At 39.2% G+C, this 25,438-nt stretch overlaps 1 protein-coding gene across 1 annotated transcript in view; it reads left to right on the forward strand.

The window, feature by feature from the left end:
- COL25A1 (collagen type XXV alpha 1 chain) overlaps positions 1–25,438 on the forward strand; it is a 195,579-nt gene that overhangs the window by 66,426 nt on the left and 103,715 nt on the right. Inside the window, exons 6-9 of the mRNA XM_075929187.2 lie at positions 5,314–5,373; positions 7,327–7,434; positions 10,186–10,221; positions 23,417–23,443. Coding sequence (XP_075785302.1) covers positions 5,314–5,373; positions 7,327–7,434; positions 10,186–10,221; positions 23,417–23,443 — 231 coding nt within the window. The remainder of the gene's footprint in view (positions 1–5,313; positions 5,374–7,326; positions 7,435–10,185; positions 10,222–23,416; positions 23,444–25,438) is intronic.

Consider the following 25,438-nt stretch of genomic DNA (forward strand, 5'->3'; position numbering starts at 1 on the left):
AAAAAGCCATGCTTGTTCCAAATAAATGTGTCTACTATAACAATTTAAACTCCCACCTTACTATGTAGTGGTATAGCTTCCTATGAAGTCAAGCCCTTAATCTTTACATTCTTTTGTTATATGTAAATAAAGGTTTAACTCAAACTACCTTTAGTATATTTGTTAGGTGGCAATACTTGAGGCATAGAAAGTTTCAATGGCTTATCTGAGAGACCCTTGCTCTTAACAGCAGAGAGGTGAGGGTCTGTCCTGGTTCTAATGGTAACTTACTGTGCAATCTACAACTTTGGACAAATAATTTAATTTCTCTGGGTCTGAATTCCCCTATCTGTAAATGGGATCAGAGATACTTACCATCTGCATAAAGAGACCTGGTTATTTACTGTGCTACCCCAGGTTTATGCCATTGTAGTTCCACTTCGTCTCTTCTACGCTGATTTTATGTGGCTGTAAAATCATGCAGTGAACACAAGCAGTAGAAGAGGTAAGAACCAAACTCAAATTCTCCTGGCTTTCCATCCTATGTTTTATCCATTAAAAATGTGGGCTTGGGGCATCTCTTTTTTTCAAAATTCAACCACCCAGAACCAGACTATGCCTTTTGAGTCATGGATCTGGGGTGCCATGGGAGAGGGTAGCTGCAGCTGTAACATTCTGAGAAAGTATTGAGTGTACTTGCCTCTCTATTAGAATGCTAGCATGACTGGTCTAATGGTTGGGGGCAACGTCTTTAGTAAGCTCCTTGCCAGTGGTGCAAGGAGGGCAGGTGTAAGGAAGGCTTTCTCCGCTGCATGCACAAACCCACACAGGCTAGTCTCAAGGTGACGAAAAATATTATGCACAAATTTTCACCTCAGAATGTTGTGTAACATGGTTTCAATTACCATGAAGAATTACACACTTGAGAGACAAATTTGATCCAATGAAACTCATTGTGAATATTTCACCCAGCTCTAATAAGTACTCTAAATGCAGTTGTGCCATTTATCTTTTCTGGCATGTGTCTGAAATGAACAGAAAGGAAATGAGCACATTTTGAGCAGTGTCAGGGGGGAGACATCCACTGATGAGTCAGTGGGATTCTTTCAGTTGGAGCTGCGTTTGCTCTGAGACATTGTCTTTAGACAGAATAGCCATGTAGTTCAGGTTGAAATTGTCCACTGAAACTCATGTTATACCTGACTGTGGAATATATACTATGCAGGCAACTAAACTGCAGTTTACATTCTTATGCTCTCACTTAAAATATACTTGTCACTGAGTTATTTCTGGAGAGGTGATTGTGTTATTTGGAATACCTTTCATGCTAAAAACAAAGTAGGTCAATCATAGTCTGGTATGAAAGTCTACTGATCATAGAAAATAATGTTTTTGCAATGATCCTATTCCAGTCAGAATTAGTTTATGCTTGTTGCTAACTATCAGGGTTTTATTGAGTTGACATAACTTTTAACAGTGGCATAATACATTAACATTAAAGCTTAGTGATGTATTACTTTGTGTGTGAAAATACCCTACAATCCTTGTCATTCAGTGCAAAGCCTTGTATAAGTTAGCAGACTTCTGGTGATGGAGAAAACAGCAGTTGTGATGAAAGGGATTGTATAAAAGAGTTCCCGCTGTGAGTCCATGGCACAGTACAGAGAGATACAGGACACTGTATTCCCCAGGGCAGGTAAAATAATTAGCTGCAGGACTGGCACTTGGTCTGAGGGATTAATTAGAACTTAAGGTGGCGGATGGAGGAGGGAAGTCAGCCATAAAAAGTGTCAAAATCATTCTGGCCTGAAGCCTGTGTGATTTGATGTGAAATAGCAGCAGCTGGCTGTAACTTAGGAAGTGCAAGTGTGCAGCAGGTGGTAATTCCTGTCTCATTTACCATGTCTTCACAGGAACATGTAAGCTTGTGCAGCAAGGGTTTATTGACAGGTCAGAAGGAAAAACCTAAGGAAGACTTTCTAGGCAGTGTTTTAGATGTGTTAGGTCCCAGGATAGTAACAAGACAAGGTGGGTGAGGTAATATCTTTAATTGGACCAACTTCTGTTGGTGAGAGGCAAGCTTTCAAACTTCCTTCAGGTCCCCTGAAGAAGAGCTTAAAAGCTTGTCTCTTTCACCAGCGGAAGTTGTTCCAATAAAAGATATTACCTCACCCACCTTGTCTGTCTAATAAGGACTTTCTCACATTCACCATAAAGAGCAAATCCAACAGTCAGCATATAGCATATGCAGCATTATATAAAGCTAGTAATAATGACTTCATAAAGCTACTGCATTTAAAAAACAGCAGTAAAATTACAATGGAGGTCTTTTAAATACCTGAAAGAAGTTGTGGCCTTATGAAGACTGCCACCCTGAGCACAGTGTATTGTGTTCCCACCAGAGTGTGTTCTGGGACTGCTGGGGGAATTCCTCCATTGAAGAAGTTAGACTGCAGTATGATGGATGTAACAGGGAATTTTAATATTCATCAGTTTCCTCCAGAGGCGTCATGTAGGAATGTACAGTCATGATAAGTGTCCAGCTTGGTAAGCAGGGCCCTATGTGTTGCCATACCGGTGGCCATGCTCCAAATTTCATGGTTCTACTTAGATGTTTGTGGAGGGGGATCAATGAGAATCTGACTGTGCATATCTGGATGTTGTGAGCTAATGGAGTTCTGGAATGGGAATGAATTCAGGCTGTATTGTCGATGAACCTTAGTGGTCCAGTGTAGTTGTTGCTTATTGTGGTGCCCTAATTATTGGAAGGGGAATGCAGAGTGAGAGATGAGTGCTCTTATTATGTGTGTTTTAAAACTCAGACAAAATAAATGAAATAATCCACCACTGAGCAACTTTGAATCCATCCCTGGCAACATCTCCAGTTAGAAAAAACCCCAGATCTAAATACTGTATCAGAGAGGGAGAACAGAAGGAGGAGAATTCATTTTGCAGAAGATAGATCTTCTGTGTCCTTTAATTTTGAGTGACTCATTGTGCAACAGCACCATCTGAACCCCAGAAGGCAAAATGCCTCTTCAAGTTCCCAGGCATGCAGACCCTATGTACCTGTTTCCTTTCACCTTCACAATGTTCTACTTAACATCTAAGTATGCCTGCCTAGCTCCAGAAGGTTTTATGTGTGTGTGGGGGGGGGAGGGGAATCATTATCCTGACTCCTCTCTAACCCCTTCTGGAGCACCTTGTGCCCATATGGGAATACAGTAGTAGTCTATGTTACCCTGAGTGCATGGTCTGGCTTTTATGTAGCAATGTCTTTCCTTACTATTGCACATCTTCCGAAGAGCAAATCAGAATCCACTTGTAAAATAATATTAGAAAGAGGGTTTCTCTCTTGCCCTAATATATTTGTACATACAAATATCTGCAATACATATAAATAGCTGCAATATTGATAACTGCTCATTATTTTGTTTTGGTAGCTTCAGAGGGGTTGAGTATGCCAGTGGTGTCTGTGCATATAAACATTTTGTAGAGGGATGCACAAAAAATTCACAAGCTTGAGCCTTTCAGAGCTTTTGAGTTGAGCTGTAGCGCACCTTTTCTGAGCAAAATCTCCTTTTCCTTTTCTTCCACAGGTCTGGTTCATGTTCAGAAGGGAATAAATCAATATTGATCCAAGTGTCCATTAATATTTTTAAATTGCCAAATTTCAAACCTGTTATATGCAGAGCTAACAAAAACATCATGTATTATCATGTTGTAATTGTAGAGCCTACGAAGTGGAAATGAAGCCATTAAAATATTTTCAATTAATCCTTTTTTTTTAAAATAAACAAGATTTAGTGTGTATCACTGTTGTTTAGGTTTTAGCTCTTTTGTTGGTTTTTTGTTCGTACCTGTTTTCATTACCTAAGGATTGTATTTTGTCAAGGAAAGGAATGGACCATGTGCACAGTATGGCTAATGAGTCACAGATGTAAAGATTCTGGCATGTTACCATCTAATAACTTTTAAAACTCATATTCCATAATAAGACAAACACCAATTAAATACATCTGTTTTCCAAATTATGCATCATTCCTGTGTTTGGTAGCAGTGTGTGTTTAGATGTTTTTAGCTTGTTTAAAAAACATAAAAGGGGGACAATGCAATTCTTTCAAAAATTATACACCTTAAACGTAGCAGAAATAGCAAGGCCAATACAGTTTGGTTTTTGTCATTGCAGTTCATTTCTAGGATCAGAGTCTCTGCTCACTTCACTGGTGTAATAAGGAATAACTCTACTGAAGTCAGCAGAGGTGACTCAGTATAAAACAAAAGTGAGAGGAGAGTCACTACCCAAATTTTAAGATGTGATTTAAATGTACCATTGGACTTTATTTGTAAAGAAAAATCTAAAATCCCTCTGATCAAAAAGGAAAGGGAGGACAGAAGAGGTTTCAGCTACTTGTAATGGTTTAAAAAATGCTGCTGCAGCATAAAGCCTCTGTCAGGCCAGAAGTGTCCCGAGATATTTTAGATAACATACTGTGCTACAGGAAAAATATACTGATCAGCTGTGGAAGAGAGAGAAGCCTTTTCCCTTTAACAGGTCTAAGTCCCACCCTCCAATGATATGTTAGAAAGGTGGATATTGGATGCAAAATTCACCTTTCTTATCCTCTCAGCTGGTTCCAACTCGGCTATTCTCCTCTTCCTTCATCAATACAATGGGAGTCCTGCACATGCAGGAAGAGTAGAATGTGTGAAATCACCATGGGGGATCTGAGAGGAGAATTTTGAACTAGAGGTGATGATACTGCTGTCTATGTTGAGAATGTTGAACGTGGCCATCTGACTACTCCTGATCTAGCAGTAGACCATTGTTCAATGTGTATTGTTGTTTATATATAGTATCAGTTTATGTACTGAATGTCATATGATAAACAGAGTATTATAGGTATAATAATTCAAAGTCATATCAGGATCTGCTCTCAGTCTTTCAGGTTCCTCAGTGATCTCGAGGCAGAGCTTTGTACACGTACCTCTCTATAAGTACTATTACATATATATTGTTTGAAAATGGCTTATACCTCAGCCAACTGTAGCGTAACAGATGTCAAATGTTTATAATTATCCATAATAACATTTGACACTGCTGAGTGGCTTTTTCCTTTAATATTCCTTTATATTCTTTATGCAATATAACCAAACAAATCTCTGATATACTGTTCGCGCCTAGTTCTGTTTCCCATATGACAAAGCTGTCGAGCTGTTGATAGGCAGTGGGGCGTACTAAACACAGCGTTTGTTCTGTTTGTCCATTAGTAAATTGTCTGTGTGCTGTTTTGTGTCGTGTTGTTTTGGTCCCATGTTATGTTGTGTCCCTAGGGTCTGCCAGGCTTCCCCACAGTTGCTGCTCTGCACAGTAATCAGATCCTCACCGTCAAGGTTTGTGGCTGACATGTACCTGTTCAGTCAGGTTTCCCTATCAGCATAACAGTGCCCATGAATAGTTATTTTTGCCATGAGATACTGATTAGCCCATCTTACTAACTAAGGGCCTAATTCTGCTTTCACCCCACACAGGTTTCATGCTGTAATTCCACTTACCTCCAATGGAATTACTCCTGAAATACAGTGTGAATGAGATTAGAATCCAGCTCTGTGTGTGTTATTATCTACACTAGCATCCATATCACCCATACTCTTGAAGGGCATTTTGGTGGTTAGATGAAGTTTTATTATAATTGTGTTTTATGAAGACATACGGGAGTATGGAAAATGTCAAATTACTATACATCAGGCACCTAATGAGCATAGACAGATTCAATTATCTGTTTATGTGTCATGCACCAGTAATTTAAGCTGTACCCTTGCAGATGCACTTTGAAAAATGTATAAATTAAGCAGGAAGGGTTTAAGCAAGCTAAGTATGCCTGGATTTCAGATATCATTAAAATGGCACCATTCTTCATGGCACAGTATGCTGGTTGGAAAATCTGATTGAAAATTGAATTGGTGCTTTGTCTATGGAATCTTTGCTAAAGGACCAGGATATAAAAATATGCTGATTTTATACCCCCAAGATTATAAAATGTTGGTGAACTCAGAGATACCTAAAAGAATTGCTAGGAAGAAATCTTGTGTTATGTTACCTTTAATTAATCCATAAGTAACAAAGCTTTTATCTTTTATCTAGTCAATCTCTATGTTAAATCCTTTATAAAGAAAAGGCACAGATTTTATCAGACACAAGCACCAGTTTATACTATATTAGCTATTATAAATCTAATGTATATATCTTTATTTCTTTCTTGGGGCCTTCTGATGTCTATTCTTCAACTCTCTCATCTCTGAACTTCAACCTTTGACCTCACCTGCCTGATCAGATGGTGTTTCCTAAAATCAATCATGGGTTTCTCTCTGCTGATCAGCAGCTCATTAAACGCCGCCTCATTAAGGTAGTGCTTAATCTCACTGGACTCTGGTTCTTCTTTGCATTTGATTATTACTCTATACTATACTTTTTTTGTCAAATGGCCTATTTTAGTGGGTAATTAATTTGAAAAATATCATGGAAATAAACCATTTTTTATTAAATGTATATGTGTAGAATAGCAGTGGAAAATTACACAAAGCTTCGCTAAAAGCTTCATATTTAATGTTCAGCCAATGAGGCTTCTTACAGGAGCTGGCAGCTGTGTTCTGGAAAATGAATAAAAATACTGTTTTTAATAGGAAAGAAATGTGTTTTGGCAATCGGTAAATTCAGCTATTACAAAATAAATCTATCCAAATCATAAAAGTAGACACTTGCTTATCACTATCAAACAGCTACTGAAAACAGATAAAATATTATACCCAGCTTTTCAGCAAAGCAATTATATTTCACCATCCTTTTAGAACTCCATCAGTACTCAATCGTTGAGCTTTGCAAAATTACTTTGAAAAAGGAACAACTCTCAGACAAACCTACTCACTCAGTCTTTGCTGTGAATCTGTGATCATGATGATGATCCCAAAGTGAAAATCATTCCTGCTCTTCCAAATCAATTACTTGCTTTGGAAAACGGGGTGAAGAGAGTTTTGCCAGGCTATGCTAAACATATGCTATAAATCCTGCTATTGTTCGGAAGCTGAGCCTCACACTTGTGACTATATTGGCTGGTTGCACCATACAGGTGCAGCACAGTAGTCTTCTGAGGCTAAGTGCAGTCTCTGCCATAAGAAATGAAGATGCTGCTTAAAGACTGTCTCCTTCCAGGATCAAAGTAAGCATCCTGCTCATAGCAGCTATTTCAGCCCATTAGGAACTTGTTGCAGGTCAGTTGGTGTCTTTTTGTGAGGCTTTATACATCTGAAGATAAACTTCTGATGATGATTTTGTTGACTCCTGTTCAGGGTGACCAAGGACAAGCTGGACCCCCTGGTCCTCCAGGACCACCAGGACCCAGAGGTCCTCCAGGAGACACTGGCAAGGATGGCCCCCGAGGGATGCCTGGCGTACCGGTGAGTTAGCCTAGAGGATATAGTGTCATCACTAGGGTGTATGAGTTCTTTACAAGCATGAATACATTTAGCCTCACAAACACGCCTGTGAGGTGGGAAATATTATTATTCACATTTTATCAATGGGGAAACTGAGCCATAGGAAGGCTATATAATATGCTTAATGCAACACACAGTGAGTAAATAACCAGGCTAGGAAAAAGCACCCAGATCTCATGATTCTCATGGGAAATTATTTCCCCCTGGTCCCTGACCTTTCTGAATTGTTTCCTGATATTTTAATTATTACAATGCTAGGTAGCCCCCTGGAAACAAGAAGAGGATGTTTCAACACAACCACTCACTTAAAACTCTTAAAGCTAAATTTGGATCTAGGTTATTATATGTTTGATTTCTAGTTCCCTAATGATGATGGTGATTTTTTTAACAAATGAAGTTTGAGGAAATAGATTAATAAATTCTATGCACTATTCTCAGAGCCTGATTCTGCCATCCAGACTCCAGAGATGAGCAGCCTACCGCTCCTCAGAAAGATCCAAATATTTCAGTGGTGTTATTCTCAGTCAGTCATCATTTGTTTGGGAGGAAGAGTCTTCGTTTTTTTGGCATTTTGTTGCTGGAGATCTGACAACATTTTTTAAATTAAATCATAAATACAAAAGTCACTTGGCCCTATTTTTAACGAGTCTTGGAAATGCTCATGGTTTTATATTTGGGTGACCTACTAAAGTCCTTAGGTTTTTTTAAGGAGCCTGCCCCCCTTTTTCATATTCATAGTCCAAAGGGACATAAAATCAACATTGTGAAGGAAAATTCATGGTTCCATATGTGAGGCCAGGGCAGGAAGACATAAACCTTTCCTACAGAGTCCTTTTTAAGTAAAAACCAAAAGGAAAATACATCCAATCTCATGCTCTGATCTCATTCTGAATGCCTCATCCTACGTTATATTAACTATATAAAATTATAGAACATAACATAACAATAATAGCTCAGTTCTGTTAAAACTTCTTGGGAAAACCCAACAAGACATGGAATTTAGATATCTGAGTCCAAAAAGCCTTTCAAGAATTGCCTTGAAAAATCTTTGGTTAAAAGAACACTGAAAGGTCATATACATCTGCTATTTTCCATTCTTTAAGGTTCATCTCAGCCACCCACTCACTTCTGCAGAGATGCACCATCCCTGCATTGTCAAAAAAAACTTTGGACTTCTTTCTGATATCCCTTACAGCAGTAAAACTCCACTCACATAGTGGAGATACTCCTGAATTACAGTTGTGTAAGTGAAATCTGAATCAGCTGTCTGACCCCAACAGTGTAATTTTCTCTGGATCACGCACAAGAGGCTGAGGTTGGCACTGATGAAAAGAAAGCAAGACTGATGATAATGTGGCTTGATTTTTGCTTCTCAAGCAAGGGGAGCAGTAGTGTTTAACATAGCAGGGAAAAATGCATCTTCTTTATACAGTAGGGGTCATCAAGAATCATAATGGTCCTGCAATAAGTTTGACTTCAGACCACAAAGGACAGATTATAATGTTTATTTGTTTATTTACATAGCTTTAAAGGATGTGCATATCTAAAGGCTTTTAAGTGCATGCATATGCAGATCACAACATTTGGGAACAAATAGCACCAATGACCATATCAAAATTCTCTAAAAACACTAATTACTATTATTTCCCTCCCCTCTCTTCCCACTACTTTGCTGCAGGAAATATGCAACTGGATGTACTTTACTTGTTGCATATAATGTGTATTATGATTTAGTTCTTTTTGTGTGTGTGAAGCATTTGCAAACTGACTGTGGTCACTGCAAATGTGTTATTTGTGGCCATTTGCCAGACATTTCAAACAAACAAGATTCAGTCTTTGTGTTTTTTCACTGCTGTTCAGTCTGGCTATATACAACTTGATTTACTATAAATGAATAATTGGTCACTTAAGGGACATCATATTATTTTCTGCTCTGTGATTGGACTGAAACTTTTTAAATAAAGAGAAGAATGAACACAAGTATTCCTTTTCTTCTATGAATACTTTTGTTTTCATGACAATAACTAGCCATTCCCCAATCAGTCGTATGAATAAAAGTGCGTTCACATGATTTCCAAAGTGAACAGAGTAGTACAAACATGGTTGAACTGAACAGTTGTTTGGAATTAGAATGAATATTTGGAAACACTGTTTTTCAGTATTCAGACATGTAGCATGTCATGAAGGTGAACAAATTCACTTTCTTTTGGACTAGTGCAGCAAAATGAGCACCACAGTCAGACACTGGGCCAAATCTCTTATCCAGTTTTTACTCAGTCAAGATCCTATTAACTTCAGTTACACTAGTTGGCAAACTTTGTTTGTAGTTTCAGCAGAGAGGCCAAAGAATGAGTAGGCATGGGGATTGATTGATTTTCTTATCTTTAAGGTCCTTTCAAGCCATAGTGGGACAGCCTACCTTACACTTAAATTCCTCTATACCTTCTCTGTGGAAAAATGCCTTCATTTTCAAGGGCAGTCAATGCATCACTTTTAACAAACACTGAAGCATTTAGGTATAATTCAGGTGTATGTAACATGACAGTCTTTTCTTATAGTTTATTTCGGGTCCAGAGATATTAGATATTTTTGCAGCTGTCATGTGTTACAGTAGGTATTTCAGTGTACAGTACTTAATAGACATTTTAATGCTACTAAGTAGGGAATGGATATAAATAACATTATTGATATAAGTCCAATTTATTTTTAAAGGGAGAGCCAGGAAAACCAGGTGAACAAGGGTTGACGGTAAGTACCTTTCTTCTGTTTCTAGTTTACTAAACAGTTGTAAGGAGTACATTTATGTTCTCATCAATGGTGGTAACTCCAAAAAGTCCTATGAATTTGTTTAACCCTTTTTAGTGAGAAAGGTGTATGGATTCTCCTTTATGATGAGACATAGAAGGACAGATCTCTCCTATGCACAACAGACTGACTCTTCTTTCCTCTGAGAGAAACCAAGGCAGTTGATTGCACAACAGGAGGGAAAGAGCCAGCTGAGCTATACCCTGCTCCCAAGGAGTCCCATGTCTGCCCTCTGTACAGAGCTTAATTGTTGTATCTTGCCCACTTCTTTAACAACCCCAACTCTGTCTTGGCTCTGTGGTAAGAGTGCTGGCATCTTTTCAAGAACAATAAAAGAGGAAATGTTGCATACCGAAACTCACAAGATGTTCTTCTTGTGCGCTTCTTCTCCAATATATGGAAGAATCTGGCCCTTAATTCAATAGTCAAGGAGAGGCATTTTTATGAATATAGTGATCTGGAAATAGGTTTGTTCTGCTGCATCAAGAAAATAAAACCTATTAAATCTGAAATAAAATAAATACCATCACTTCTAACCCCCACTTAAACCAGTGAGCAGGTGAAAGAGTGTTTGCTGGCCAGCATGCACAAAATATGTGATCCATTCACTCTTTTCTGTCCTTTGAGGTCTCCTCTCACAGTGCTAGTCAGATCCAACCTATTTCCTTATAAGAGCTGATAAAATCACAGCCCATGGGCCTTTTGGATTTGTGAATATCTAGAAGCCCTTGGTAGCAGGATCCAGAATTGGACACAAATCTGATCGCTTATAGTCTGAATTTATGAAGTTTTCAGCAGAAATTGTGTTATTATACCTTGAAAAAGTTCCAGTTATTTTGAATGGCAATAGTCATATATGCATAGAAGCCGATAACCTAAGAAATGTCTAGGCTGTGAAATGCCCTGGGAGCAGGGAGGCAAAGAAATGCCCTGGGAGCTGGGAGCAGGCAGGCAAAGAAAAGCCTGTAGCTTGTTTATTTTAAGATAATGATTAAAGAAAAAAGAGTACCACTGAATATTCTAATCAGTTTCTTTCTTGCTCCTTCCCTCTTCTGTTTTCTTGATTGCCCATTGATTATAATGTGCATAATAGCTGTGGGTTTCATTTACATTTGTATTAATACCATTTTATAGGCTCTCATTAATGCACTGTGGACCAGATTCACTCAAGCTCTGTAAATGTCTTCTAGTACAGACCTTGGCACAGGATCACCAGAGGTAAAGTCTACCTGGGTGAGATTTGCATCAGTGCAAGGTGCCTGCACCATCTTTGCCACTGGTAGTGCCCAGAGATTGGAATGTTAATAGTTAATTGGTTAACTGTTGGGAGCTGGAGAAGCTCCCTACTAGCTGCTCATCCCCGTTTAATCGATTAACCGGTAAAATTAACAATTAGCAGGTTAATTAATGAAACGGGATTTTACATCCCTACCCAGAGATGAAGCCAACTATTCCAAATGTTAGGTTCAGTGGGATTACTCATGTGAATAAATGCTACAGGATCAGACTCTGCACTTTTGTAGTGGGAATAGGGACACCTACCTCATAAGCCCTAATGTTGGCAAAGTGCTTTGATATCTTCCCACAGAGGTGAGAAGCATTATTAGAATGGGGAAACTAAGATTCCAACCTTTGCAATTCTGGACCAACAACTGCCATGCACAGCATGAAACTATTCAGCTTTGCTAACTCTTTCCTCTCACAAACAGTCCGTCTTGCGGGCATCCAAGTGGAATATCACTGTTTGGAGATAATGAGATGACAGCAGGTCCTGGCAGACTGTGTGCCTGTGCTCACCCACAGCATGGTTTCTCACAACAGTCACACACTGTATTGTGTTACTTCTTACATAGTTATTAAGGCAGAGGTTTCATCACAATGGTTCTCAAAATAAAATCTTCACCCACATTTTCCTTCAGTTTTCTTGCATAACTTCTCTTACCATTAATGAGCGTTATTCAGGCCTATTCAAGTAAGGACAGTTTGGAACTAAAATGTAACCGCAGAATATAGACACAATTTGTGTGTGTGTGTATATATATATATATAGGGCCTACAGTGAGCACAGTGACTTTTTAAACATTATTTATGTGACCTGTGACAGGGCTGGTTATAGGGCTTGAGAGAAGGGGAGAAAGGCAGCTCTGGGGGGGGAAAAAAACCCCGGCAACTGCCCTTGCTAATTCAGAGCTGCTGAGGTAGGGCAGCTATAAATCAATTAAAGGCCAGGTGAGCTGGTGTCAGGCTGCCTCTGGACCTCTTTAAAAACCTTCCCTGTGCGGGAAGGTAGAGGAAAAGGAGTTTGGAGAGTGGATGTTTACTGGAACTAACAATTAGGAGAATGCAAGGAGCTGAGCAGAACATCAGCACTGCCAAAGCGGTAAGGGGCTCTGACAGGGTGTGTTTGGAGGTTTCCTTCCTCCTAGGTGTCCAGAAACATCAGCCAGTGGCTGAGGAGGACTGTTTACTCAGCCCCTACTAGCCAGGAGCATCGGCCCCAACACCCTTTGTTTTGCCAAGCGACAGAAGGCCAAACACTGAGAAGAGGCAAGTGGAACTTGAAGTGTGGGATAGTGGGTAGAACAGGGGCCTGGGACCCAGGAGTGGGACTGACCCTGCCACAGTGCATACAACTCAATGGATATATTAAATTCTTATATGTAAATTTCAAATGATTCGTGTTTCCACACACAATAAGTTTTAATCATTTTTAATTTTTAAGTTATTCCTGGGAATAATTTTCTTCAGTTAAATGAGGGGCCCACTGACTTGAATGGTGTTATGACAGTGAAATGAGGAGTAATAGTAGTTCGGACTAGGAAGCCTAGTCCAAACTACATAGTCCGTGCCGCGTGTAGCAGCGCAGCACGGAGTCCGCACTAGCGGATATTTAAAAATGGCGGCGCCCGGCTTTATGCAAATGAAGCCCAGGAAATTCAAATCCCGGGCTTCATTTGCAACTCCGGTTGCCTACATTACCACCCTAGTTCGAACTAGGGTGGTAGTGTAGACATACCCCTAGATACTGTGGCCCTGACTGATTGTATCATTTGAACTGGGAAGGTATTTTTTCCATTTGGGCCAAAATGGTAGGATATCAAAAGTGGGAGGGTCACTTTCCTGGCAGCATCTTAAAAGACCTGTTTTTAAGAGAAAAGGAACAAGGATACAAATTTTTAAGGTTAGGAAGTGATAAAGGAATATTTAAGTCTCAGATGGAGTTTGTAACTTTAAAAACAATGTGTAGTCCTGTGGCATCTTGGGTCTAACACAAATAAAGGTTAAATGGCAGTACCAGAAGGCACAAAAGAACATTATAGTAACATAAGAATGGCTATACTGGGTCAGACCAAAGGTCCATCTATCCCAGAAACCTGTCTTCAGACAGTGGCCAATGCCAAATGCCTCAGAGGGAATGAATAAAACAGATAAACATCAAATGGTCCCTCCTCTGTTACCCATTTCCAAATTCTGACAGAGGCTAGGGACATCATTCCTACCCATCCTGGCCAACATAAAGCAAATACGAGTAAAAGGTCCAGGATATAACTAGTTATCTTTTTTGTATATATGAAGAAAGTAATACTACATTTTCGGAGACTGAAGTAACTCTAATTCCCCTTTGAATATGTGTAGGGTGGGAGAAAATTCAGAGGTGGGCTGAGTTGTGGAGTTAGGCTAAAGCAAATCACCTCTGAATTTTAGATTAGCTGGGGTGAGGCTATTTTGCACCATGATGAGCAAAGTTAAATGCTTGGTATGGATATTTCCCCTTACAGCCCCAATACTTAAGGCCTGCCACTTACTAGCCATCTCTCTACCTATTTTTTATTCACCCAGGTGTCCTGATCAGTAAGCAATCTTTAATACCCAAGGAGTTGTCCCCAATTATTTCATTCTCTTGTTCAGAACTGAGCACAAGGAATGGAATTGCTGATCATTTTGTACCAGGAGTTAGAATTTCTGGTTGCAAACTAATGAGTTCTCATTTGCGGTTAGCGACAGGAAACCTCAACTCCTGGGACTGAAATATTAATATTCGTATACTGTTTTATATGAATACTTTACAGTCTGTATTTGGGGTGTTTAAACCCTTCTTAAAGTATTTTGTGTTAAGTTCAGTGGTTTGTGCCAACTCCTTTGTGCCACTTTGGTGACACAGAGCAGCTGGATGCCAGACTTAACAGTCAAGTAAGCTAAGTTTACAGCTGTTTTGCATCCCTAAAGCAATGCAAAGCAGCCAGAGGGTACTGTTGGTAAATACAGACCTTTGCTTTTAGGATGCAAAATGTTGCATACTACAGTACAATAATCACCATAAGAACAGCCATAATGGGTCAGACCAAAAGTCCATCTCGCCCAGTGTCCTGACTTCCAACAGTGGCCAATGTCAGGTGTCCCAAAGGGAGTGAAGAGAACAGATAATCATCATGTGATTCCTCTCCTGTCATCCATTTCCAGCCTCTGACAAACAGAGGCTAGGGACACCATTCCTACTCATCCTGGCTAATAGCCATTGATGCACCTAACCTCCATGGGTTTATCTAGTTCTTTTTTGAATCCTGTTGAAATCCTGGTCTTCACAAATCCTTTGGCAAGGAGTTCACGGCACAGGTTGACTGTGCGCTGCATGATGAAAAACTTCCTTTTGTTTGTTTTAAACCTGCAACCTATTAATTTCATTTGGCGACCCCTCGTTCTTATGTTATAGGAACAAATAAATAACTTTTCCTTATTCACTTTTTCCAAACTAGTCATGATTTTATAGACCTCTATCGTATCCTCTCTTAGTTTCCTCTTTTCTAAACTGAAAAGTCCAAGTCTTTTTAATCTCTCTCCATATGGGACCTGTTCCAAACTGCTAATCATTTTTGTTTCCCTTTTTTAAATCTTTTCCAATGCCAATATATCTTTTTTTAGATGAGGCTACCACATCTGTAAACAGTATTCAAGATGTGGGTGTACTATGGATTTATACAGAGGCAATACGTTATTCTCTGCCTTATTCTCCTTTTAAACAATTCCTAACATTGTTTGCTTTTTTAACTGCATATAGAATGGATGTTTTCAGAGATCCATCCACAATGACTCCAAGATCTCTCTCTTGAGTAGTTATAGCTAAATTAGTTTCCATCATTTTGTAAGTCTAGGTGTGCAAACCCACCCCAGTTAAGTCTTAGGAGCAACAACTTTGTGTTTATCCATTTTTGCTGGACACCTCTTCCAGAAGACATGACCTACATGTTGTTTTTTTCAGAAATGCAGGTTTTGATCCCGGAGTCCTCTCTCATAAGAAACCATCACCAAATCTTGAAAAACAAAACCTATTAATTTTTATATGGAGAAAAAGATCAAACTATATGAAACTCACAAAGTGATATCAAAGCTGACATTGTAAAACGCTAGTATTTTAAATTTTGGTGGAATCCTGAGGAGTGAATCCATGGGTGTCGGGTCAAAGGCCAGCTGGGGAAGGCAAGCCCTAGCCCCGCCCCCTTCTGCCCCAGGCCCCACCTCTTCCCAGCCCAATCCTTCCGGGACATGTGGAGAGCTGCAGCCGCTTTGTTGCTGCCCACAGCTTTGTCTATATAATACTGAATAAAAGTAAACATATTCTAATCAGTTTCTTTCTTTCTCCTTCCCTTTTCTGTTTTCTTGATTGCCCATATGTGTGTCATCCTAACAGTGTAGTCAATATAAATGTTGGATGAGGTTAGTTTAGAATTAAGTTGGCTGAAATTTGCAACTTTTAGAGCTAAAAGTTGGCCGTAACATGTTAGCATATAAATTCTAAGACAATTATTCCTTCCTCTAATGCATATCCACGTGGCTGTTTGAGTTTCTAATGTTACTGCTAGTAAGATTGCCAGTCATAGGTTTTTCATTCTTTTCAATTTTCCTATACCTCAGATATCTGCATGTTTAAATTTGGCATCTTATATGAAAATATAATATACTTTAGTATGCCTTTGTATGGTTTAAATATATCTCAAGGATCTGTAAATATATCTCAGGGATCTCTAGTAACTGTGGGTATGTCTATACTACATGGCTCCGTCGATGGAGCCATGTAGATGAATTTACTAGACATAGGAAAATGAAGTGGCAATTTAAATAATCGCCGCTTCATTTACATAAAAATGGCCGCCGCGCTGTGCCAATCAGCTGTTTGCGGGCACAGCGCGGTAGTCTGGATGCTCCGCAGTTGACAACAGAAGCCTTTGTTGACCACTCCGTTATGCCTCATGGACGGAGCCACGTAGTCTAGACATACCCTGTGAGTTAACAAAATGTAGTTGGTTTTCAGAATGGATAATTCTCTCTCTATTTTGGAAAGAAAAACCATATAACTATTTAAGATTCTGAGGTATTAGGCCACATTTTCAAAGATGTGACCAATAGGTGAGCTCTACAAAATGCATTTTTTACACAAAGTGTGAGTGTAAGCCAGCAAATGAGAAAACAAAATCAGTTTGCATGTATAAAAATGCAAATGAAGGTTTTTGCAGGAGCAACAGATGTACAAATATATTGCATGGCTTGTAGGTCCAATATGTTATATGCTTAACAATTACGTACTCTACAGATGCCGTACATTTCCATTACATTAATATAAAATAGTGTGTAGTCACATGGGTGTACTACAATGTCTCCAGTGGAATATTTAAGGTCCAGTGAGCAAATAATGAACATGTTGGACTCTATTCACCTGATATTTTCTACAGATTTCCAAAATGAGTAAGCTGTTGAAGATTAAAGCTACTGGCTGCACAGATGACAAACTTAAGTCAGATGATCTCTGCCTACTGCAAAAATTATTTCTATCCCACCAAAAGAAGATGATGATGAAGATGAAAAGCAAGCTCAAACCTGGATGACAGCATGTTGCAATTCTTTCAGGCAGACAAACTTCTCTTCTTGTGAAAAATGTAATAATAGTTTTTATGATCACAGATGATCAGTTCTTGGTGCTAATCGCATCCCCAAAATTGCACCTTGTATGGCACAGCACATGTAGCATCTGACTGGAGTATTTGTTCAGTATTTACTCAGTATTTACTCAGAGGGTAAAGTACCACTACTGAATTATCTAATCTGCTTTCTGCAGTACCTGGACTTTATCTTGGGGTTTTACCATCTTGAAGTGGCATTACTGAAGGCAGCCTTTTTTGTTCAAGCTTTTGCACCATTTATCACTGAGTTCTTGCAGTGCTACCAGTTGAAACATAAATCAGTGTGCACTTGCATTCTGTTTTTCTTCCTGTGTTCATTCGTTTGTTCTTTCTTTCTTAACCTGTTATGGAGGAGTAAGTTCATGAAAGCAGAAAAAAGCACATCTCCTTACATCCTCCTCCTGTTGATGCACCCCCATCGTCCCCACATACACATGTGTTTGACATCCTGCCCATCCTTCTGGTGTCTCCCTTTCCAATTCTTTAATGTTCCTTACTTCCCCTTTCATCATTAGTCCACACTTACCAGTCCTCCAACCTGCTGTCCTGTGGCTTTCAGCCCCAGTTCCTCTGGTCAGTGCTGTCCCTTCTTTTGCCCTTCCTTCAGGCTGAATTCACCCTATATCCTTCCTATGTGATCTGCCAGTAATTCACTCACGCTGTTAGCCTCATGGACCAATAAACCCAGTGGGAGATCAGTTAATGATGTATGATATATATTAACATTTAACTGATTTTGAAAGCTTTTTTTAAAATGTAGTACATATTTTTACTTTATCCACTTGGGACCCCAAGAAAGAATTAATATCTTTCTCTGCCAGACAGAAACTTCGAGCCATATATATGAAATCATGAAGGAACAGTGGAAAATTGTTGTTGGTATATTTACTATGCTCTAATACAAGTTTTAAGAGAACAGGTTTTTTTGCACATCACCCTTTATATTCGGAAACTATTGTTTTGTTCTAGAAATTTTGAGTCTTTCATTCAAAAATTGTGTGGCATAAATAGAGGCATATCTGTGCACAGAAACATCAACTCTTCATTCAAGGGGAAATTTTGCAAACATCAGGGAACCTCAACTGACGCAGAAAAGGAACCAAACTTGAAATGGTGAAGTCATAATGCAAATTAAATGGTAGAATTATGTCATCACTGAGCAAGATCTTCAGCTGGTAAAAACCCACACTTCTCCATGGATTTACCTGAAGCTATACCAATTTACATCAGCTGAGGATATGACCCATAATTTAGTTTCAAGAGTATATTTTCCAATTTTTAATTAGCTCCTCTATACTTTTGTTATCAAATGGAATGACACGTACATTTCCTGGGATGCCATAGCAACCATTAATAGAGATCTGCTGAAGAAAAGCATTATATGAAAACTAATTAATTGTTATCGCTGTTGTTTTTTTATCTTTGAATACGAATAGCATTAAGGCCACTGCCTAATCAGAATATATGTGAAGTTTCCCATCTGAAAATTAGTTTGTTTCTTATGTACCTATCATTTTATACAGATGACTTCACCAGTTCTAAAGCCAAATGCAGCTGAATGTAAATACATACTATACGTCCAGGTTTAACCTAGACCCAGAAGGTCAACTTAAGGTATGCAACTCCAGCTATGTCAATAACGTAGCTGGAGTCAAGGTACCTAAAGCCTAGGTTGGTGCCATCTCTACAGTGTGAGGTCAAATGCTCCCATCGACTTCCCTTATTTCTTGTGAATCAAGGAGTAGTGGTGCCCCCTCAGCATTTGATTAAACAGGACATTACTAGACCCACTAAATCAAATGCTAGTAGATTGATCTTCGGCATGGGGCAAGTCTATTCTGGAACCATAATGACAAAATTTTCAAAATTTCTTCATATGCCCATTATGCATGCAAAACAGGATCAGATGCTCAATGGGTTAAGTCCTGGCTCCAGTGACGTCAATGGCAAAACCTTCATTGACTATGCAGCTTGTATTTCACCCCTTATATAAGGTTAGCATTTTATACTGTCCCCTGGTTGAGGTTTCTGTCTCAATATTTTTTTGCCCTCAGGATGGTAGAGGTTGGATGTTTTGTAGGGCCAACATACAGGGAACAACAAAATGTGCACTGTCTCTTTAAAGGAGCAGAGCATTTGTTAAGTTTTGGGAGACAGTTTGGGGGAGACTCAGGTCTGGAAGGGCTGTTGGTGTCACCCTGCAAGTAACCAGGCTGTTGGAAAGGCATGGTGCTGTGAGCTAGCTACTGCTGGTATCAAGGCTCTGAGCCCAAGCTGCACAGCAGTGTCACACGTAGTAACAGGGCACATTGTGACACTTCCACTTACTGGTCTGGCTAGAACCCCCAAGCATGACACCAACATGCAAATAGATAAGAGAGTCTTTCAGACTCACGGTAGAGCACTTATTTGATTCAATGATGTATTGCCGTTCAGAGGTGTTCTATTGCATCACATTTTAAAAGGATCTAATATGAATATGCCCCAATAAGCAAAAGCGCTCACATGTCCTGTACTTTTTCATTATGTTTTCTCATTTGGCATTTGTTTGCTAGCCACGAAATCTGATATCTTGTAAAACAAATCATCTGTGCTATACCAGACATACAAATAAAAATGGTCAGAGTTTATATTTCTTACATTTCCTTGAACGTTAAACATCTAGCCAATTTGAAATTGGATACAAAAACACCTTGAGTGACTCTTCCTAAAACATTGCAAGCTGCAATTACTTTACGTTTGAACTACATTGTAATCTTCAAAGGACAGGTTTATATATTTCCTCCTCACTGTAACACTTTTTCCTGTTCTGCAACTTTCTAAAGCACACATAGTTAACAGATTGTGCTCAAAAATATTAGAACAATATAAGGATTATGGGCCTAGTTTGTTTTTTTCTTTTTCTTTTTTTAACTTTAGTAGGAGAGTTGGCTGAGTAAAGCCAATAAAGGAGTTTTGCCATTGACTTCATTAGCAGCAGGATTTTAATCCAGATATTTATTAACCAGGGAACACTCAAGTATCAAATCACCTGACACAGCCCATTTGTTCATCTTTACTGTTCTAAACCTTGAAGAGAACAGAGACTCATTAAGTTCACAAAGAAGTGATGAAAGCCAACCTGGAAGTCTTCGGGCTTTTACATACTGGCTCTCACAAACTTGTTGAGTCACCTTGTCCTCAGATATCCTGTGTTCCACTGTCATGAGAAGGATGCATGTGCAATGTGTTGCACATGTGCTTACAATCAGCTGTAGCAACCACTTAGTTCCCCTTAGTTCCACCATGAGCAATATAGGGTTCTTGTGACCAATAGCCTCTGATCTCTCATTGAGAGCATACATTACAGTAGTTAGGTTTGGGAATGTCTTTTAGAGTCTATCTCCCATCCCTGGCAATCCTTCTGACATATTGGGTAGCTGATTTACTTACTGTGTATCTTAATATATTATACTGATTTAAATAGAAGATTTACAAAGGTTTTGTTGGCCTCTCTCCCAGGGGCTTCATTTTTATTTTCATCGTATTTTAGCATTTCTCAAATCCCTATTTGGTGCAGCTATTACAGACAAGGTTTCAAACCTGATTGCTCAGGTTAGCCTTCCCAAGCCACAATAGAATGTGCAGCTGCTAAGCACTGCTGAGAAGGGTTTCATTGCAACCACTAGCAGGGACCTAATGTTGCTCTTGAGGAAATGGTGCTATGGAAGGAAAAAGCTGAGGGAGCTGTTTGGAAATGGAGGCTCTCTGCAGATGAGTGTCCCAAAACCTAGAATGGGTTGAAGATCCTTCCAGACCATCGGATGGGCAATACAGCACTCTGTGGATCCTAGTTAACAAATGGGAATACATTGTACAAGTTTCCATTCTGTTTTCTAGTTCCTGGGTTTTTTACCCATGTAGGGTAGGAGTGCTCCTAATTACACTCCTAAAAAGATAAAGTAATTAAAACCATTCCCCCTACCCTTGACATTTTATTTATGTGCTTACATACCTTTCCAACCTTGTCTCTGTAATATCTGTTATTGGACCAACTTCTTCAGTTCTGTGTAACTCAAAAACTTGTCTCTCTCACCAACAGATTTTGGTCCAATAAAAGATACTACCTCCACCAACTCATCTTTCCAATATCCTGGGATCAACCCATCTACAACAACACTGCAAGATACAAAAAATGTATAAAATATATGTGACATAAAATAAAAATGCAAACAGAAAGTTGGGAATCATTAAGAAAGGGATAGTTAAGAATAAAGAAAATATCATATTGCCTCTATATAAATCTATGATGTGATCCACATCTTGAATGCTGCATGCAGATGTGACCACCCCATATCAAAAAAGAGATATTAGAATTGGAAATGGTTCAGAAAAGGGCAACAAAAATGATTAGGGATATGGAATGACTTCCATATGAAGAGAGGTTAATATGGTGGGACTTTCCAGCTTGGAAAAAAGATGGCTAATAAGGGTATGAATTGAGGTCTCTAAAATCATTACTGGTGTAGGGAAAGTAGGTAAGGAACTGCTATTTACTCCTACTCGTTACACAAGAAGTAGGTATCACCAAGTGAAAGTAATAGGCATCAGGTTTAAAACAAAGGGAAGTATTTCTTCACACAATGCACAGTCAACCTGTGAAACTCTTTGCCAGAGGATGTAGTGAAGGCCAAAACTATAACCGGTTTTTAAAAAGAACTAGATAAATTCATGGAGGATAGATCCATCAATGGCTATTTACCCATGATGGGTAAAAATGGTTCCCCTAGACTCTGTCAGAACCTGAGAATGGGTGACAGGGGATGTATCCCTTGAGGGCTCCCTGTTCTGTTCACTCCCTCTGGGGCATCCGGCATTGGCTGCTGTCAGAAGACAGGATGCTGGGCTAGATGGACCTTTGCACTACCCAACATATCTGTTCTTTGGTCTTCCAAAATTGTTTTTTACCCTTACAATCAGAATTAAGGGGTTTGGGTTCAGGCTTCCTTTAAAGAACTCATTGTTATGGTATTACTGTTTTCATTTTTGAGGGGTATGGTGCGCTATACAGCATGTCCCCAGTTTATAGGGGATGCTATTTTTGATGCTACTTTTGCCCGAACAGGAGCAGCATAGTATTTCCGGAAAAGCACTGACAATCTTACATGAGATCGTCAGTGCTTTTGCAGAAATTCAAGCGGCCAGTGTAGACAGCTGGCAAGTTTTTCCGCAAAAACAGATGATTTTGCAGAAAAACTTGCCAGTCTAGACACAGCCCATGAGTATAAGGCTGGATGAGGTGGCAGAACCAGCCTCTGTAACAGCTGTCCCCACCTCCCCATGACCATTGCCAAGGAAGAGGAATACAGGAAGGAATTCCATTGGAGCTAGTCTAAATTCCTCCAAGGCCTACAGACATGGGTCTTGGAGCTGCACTATTTCCCTGCTGCCTCTCCTCTCCTCTGCAGCCAAGCTCCACTTGGGTGGAGTGGAGAACCAAGAGCCCACCAGTCCCATAATGGGACTTCAGCATATGCTTAACAATAAGCAGATGTTTAAGTGCTTTTTTAAAGACAACAGCCCATTAACCTCTCTGATCATCTGTAAAATAGGAATCATAATGCTTCCCTGCCTCTCAAGGGTGGTGTTAAGAATAATTGGTTGGTGTTTTTGAACTGTATTGAAAAATAAAAGCACTATAAAAGTCCCACAAATGCTATGATTTTTACGCAGATTTGCTCAGTTACTGGTCTTGGACTAAAAGAGGTGTGGTTTGGGGGAGAAGGAGAGTTTATGTGCATTATTTAAATCTTTCTCTTACATTGCCCAGCAAATATATAGTGTAGGTATTTCGCTGTGGAAGCATACTTGTCTCTTAGCTGGTATCAAAGGCAGAAAAGCCATAACTTTCTGAACACTGTCACCTTTGCAGCTATAAGAACAGACAGACAGAATGGAATATAAAAGGTGAAAATAGGGGAAAAACTGATTTTTTTTCCAGTCTGCAGTTAATGCTATTCCAAAAGAGAGGAGAAAAGATCCATTGTACATTTCCAGCAGAAAGTTTTACTTTTCCTTGATATCCAAAACATCGTCTGGTTTCAGTCGAGCATAAGAATGCTTACACAATGGGACATTTTTAATTGGTCATTTAAGCCTAAATTGGCTACATTATTATGCTAATTGAATTATTTTCCCTTTTTCAGGGACCTCAGGGACCTCCAGGACAAAAGGTATGATATAAACAACAATACTGTGAAAGTGATTATACTTCCCAGTGCCAAATTGCAAGCAAGAGAGGTGAATGGAATTAGCTACCGTACATTACATTGGAGCAGTTAGTTTAGTCTGTGAATTTTGTTTCTGAAAATACAACTACATAATGTGAGACACAAGATTTCTGATTTCCCCCATTATAGGAAATTCAAGCAATGCAGAGCAGACTGTTTTCAATCTGTCTGCTGAATTTGCAGGTGAAAAGGTCACTATAATTTTCTTATTCAAGTACTGTGTAACTATGAAACCAAACTTAAAACACTGTGAAAAGTAGGGGATAAAGTTTCAAATTGAATGCATGTCGTTACTCAAGTAGATCAGTGCCATATGACCAAAAAAGACCATAAAGGAAATAAAGGATGTAGGTGTTGCTGATAAATGGTGTTCAGTTGGCTGTATTCAGGTGGCCTGCTGGTGTCTTCCTGTTTCTATGGCAACCTGACAACTGACTTCCTGTGAATGCTTTCAGCATTATTTACACTCATCAGGATGGACTACTGCAGTTTGATGGAGTGAACCAAGGATTTATGAGACTGAACCATTCAAGCAATGCTAAATCTATCGGTAATGAAAACTAGTAGATGGCACTTTGCCAGCACGTCACTCAATTATCACAAAGGCCAAAATTTTTGATAAATGGTTTCAGAACATAAACCATATTGTTGAAGAAGTCTAATAAAATTCATTTAATGATTTAAAATCATAAAGAAAACCTAAGAGAATAATTACCCCTTCACAGGTGAGAACGATATAATTCTCTATTTTCTGTTTCTGAGACTGTCACGGGCACAGCATTCTTTGAAATGTTGTCTGTGTGGCATTGGTTCAAACAAAAGAAGGTAAAAACTACATTCCTTACACTTCTTCCTGCACCTTTGAAATCAATGGGACTTTTTCCACTGACATGAATAGGAGCAGGATCAAGTCCTGGGGATAGAGAGGGGAGCATTGTATAGTTAGCAATGTAATCTCTGATAGACAGTGTGTGAAATTGTAAAGCTACCCTAGTCCTCCTATTGCCATTTTAACACCACTCCTTCAGACTTACATGGAGTTGGGAGCTGCACTATTTCCTTGCTCTATTTCCTGCACTTTTTCTAATATCATGCTTAACGTCAGCAAAACTATTTTTTAATGTTAGAAAATCTGAGATCCTTTTGTGTGATTAAGCATATGCTAATTTTAACCTGTTTTATTTATGCATTGTAACGTCTTGTAATATCCTAAGAAAAATCAGCAGTATCAACCAAGGAAAGGTCCATACTAAAAACACAAAAAACCCTAACCATTTTATTAAGAGATTGATGGTTTAACTCCCTTCTGAGCCTATGCCTGGACCTCCATTTTTTTGGGAGGAACAGCAAGAATATGAGCATGTCTACACAGCAGGACTAAACTCGTAATAAGCTACTCGACTTGTGCTATTCTAATTGTGTAGCTTAAGTCGAAATAGCTTATTTCAACTTTTGGCGCTGTCTACACAGCTGTTATTTCGAGACAGAGCACTCGTCCCCCGACTTCCCTTATTCCTGGTACAATGAGGGTTACAGGAGTTGGAGTAAGAAGTCCTCCAGCTCGACATTATTTCAACATTATGTCAAAATAACGGCTTGTGTGTAAACTGCTTGTGTGTAGACGCGGACTGTGTTATTCAGGAATAACGCTGTTGTGCAGATGTATCCTGTGTGTTCTCTAATGCCCCCATTGCTGGTTAGTATTCATGGGCTGTTTGCATCAAGCAATAGCAGAGTAGAAAAGGGTGAAGTGCTAGTTTGATATGCCACCTTGTATGGAATACACACAATTTCTGACTAACTCACACAGCTCTATCCAGACAAGAGCTGTAGCTTTCTGAAAGTTCAGGATATCTCTTCCTTTACTGTGGCCTGGTCATATGACACATTTTCTTCTTTTCTTATTTAGCAGGAATCTTCCATCCGTTAGTTTCCTAC

This window comes from Pelodiscus sinensis, chromosome 4, assembly GCF_052426305.1.
Source record: "Pelodiscus sinensis isolate ZL-2025 chromosome 4, ASM5242630v1, whole genome shotgun sequence".
Taxonomy (NCBI): Eukaryota; Metazoa; Chordata; order Testudines; family Trionychidae; genus Pelodiscus; species Pelodiscus sinensis.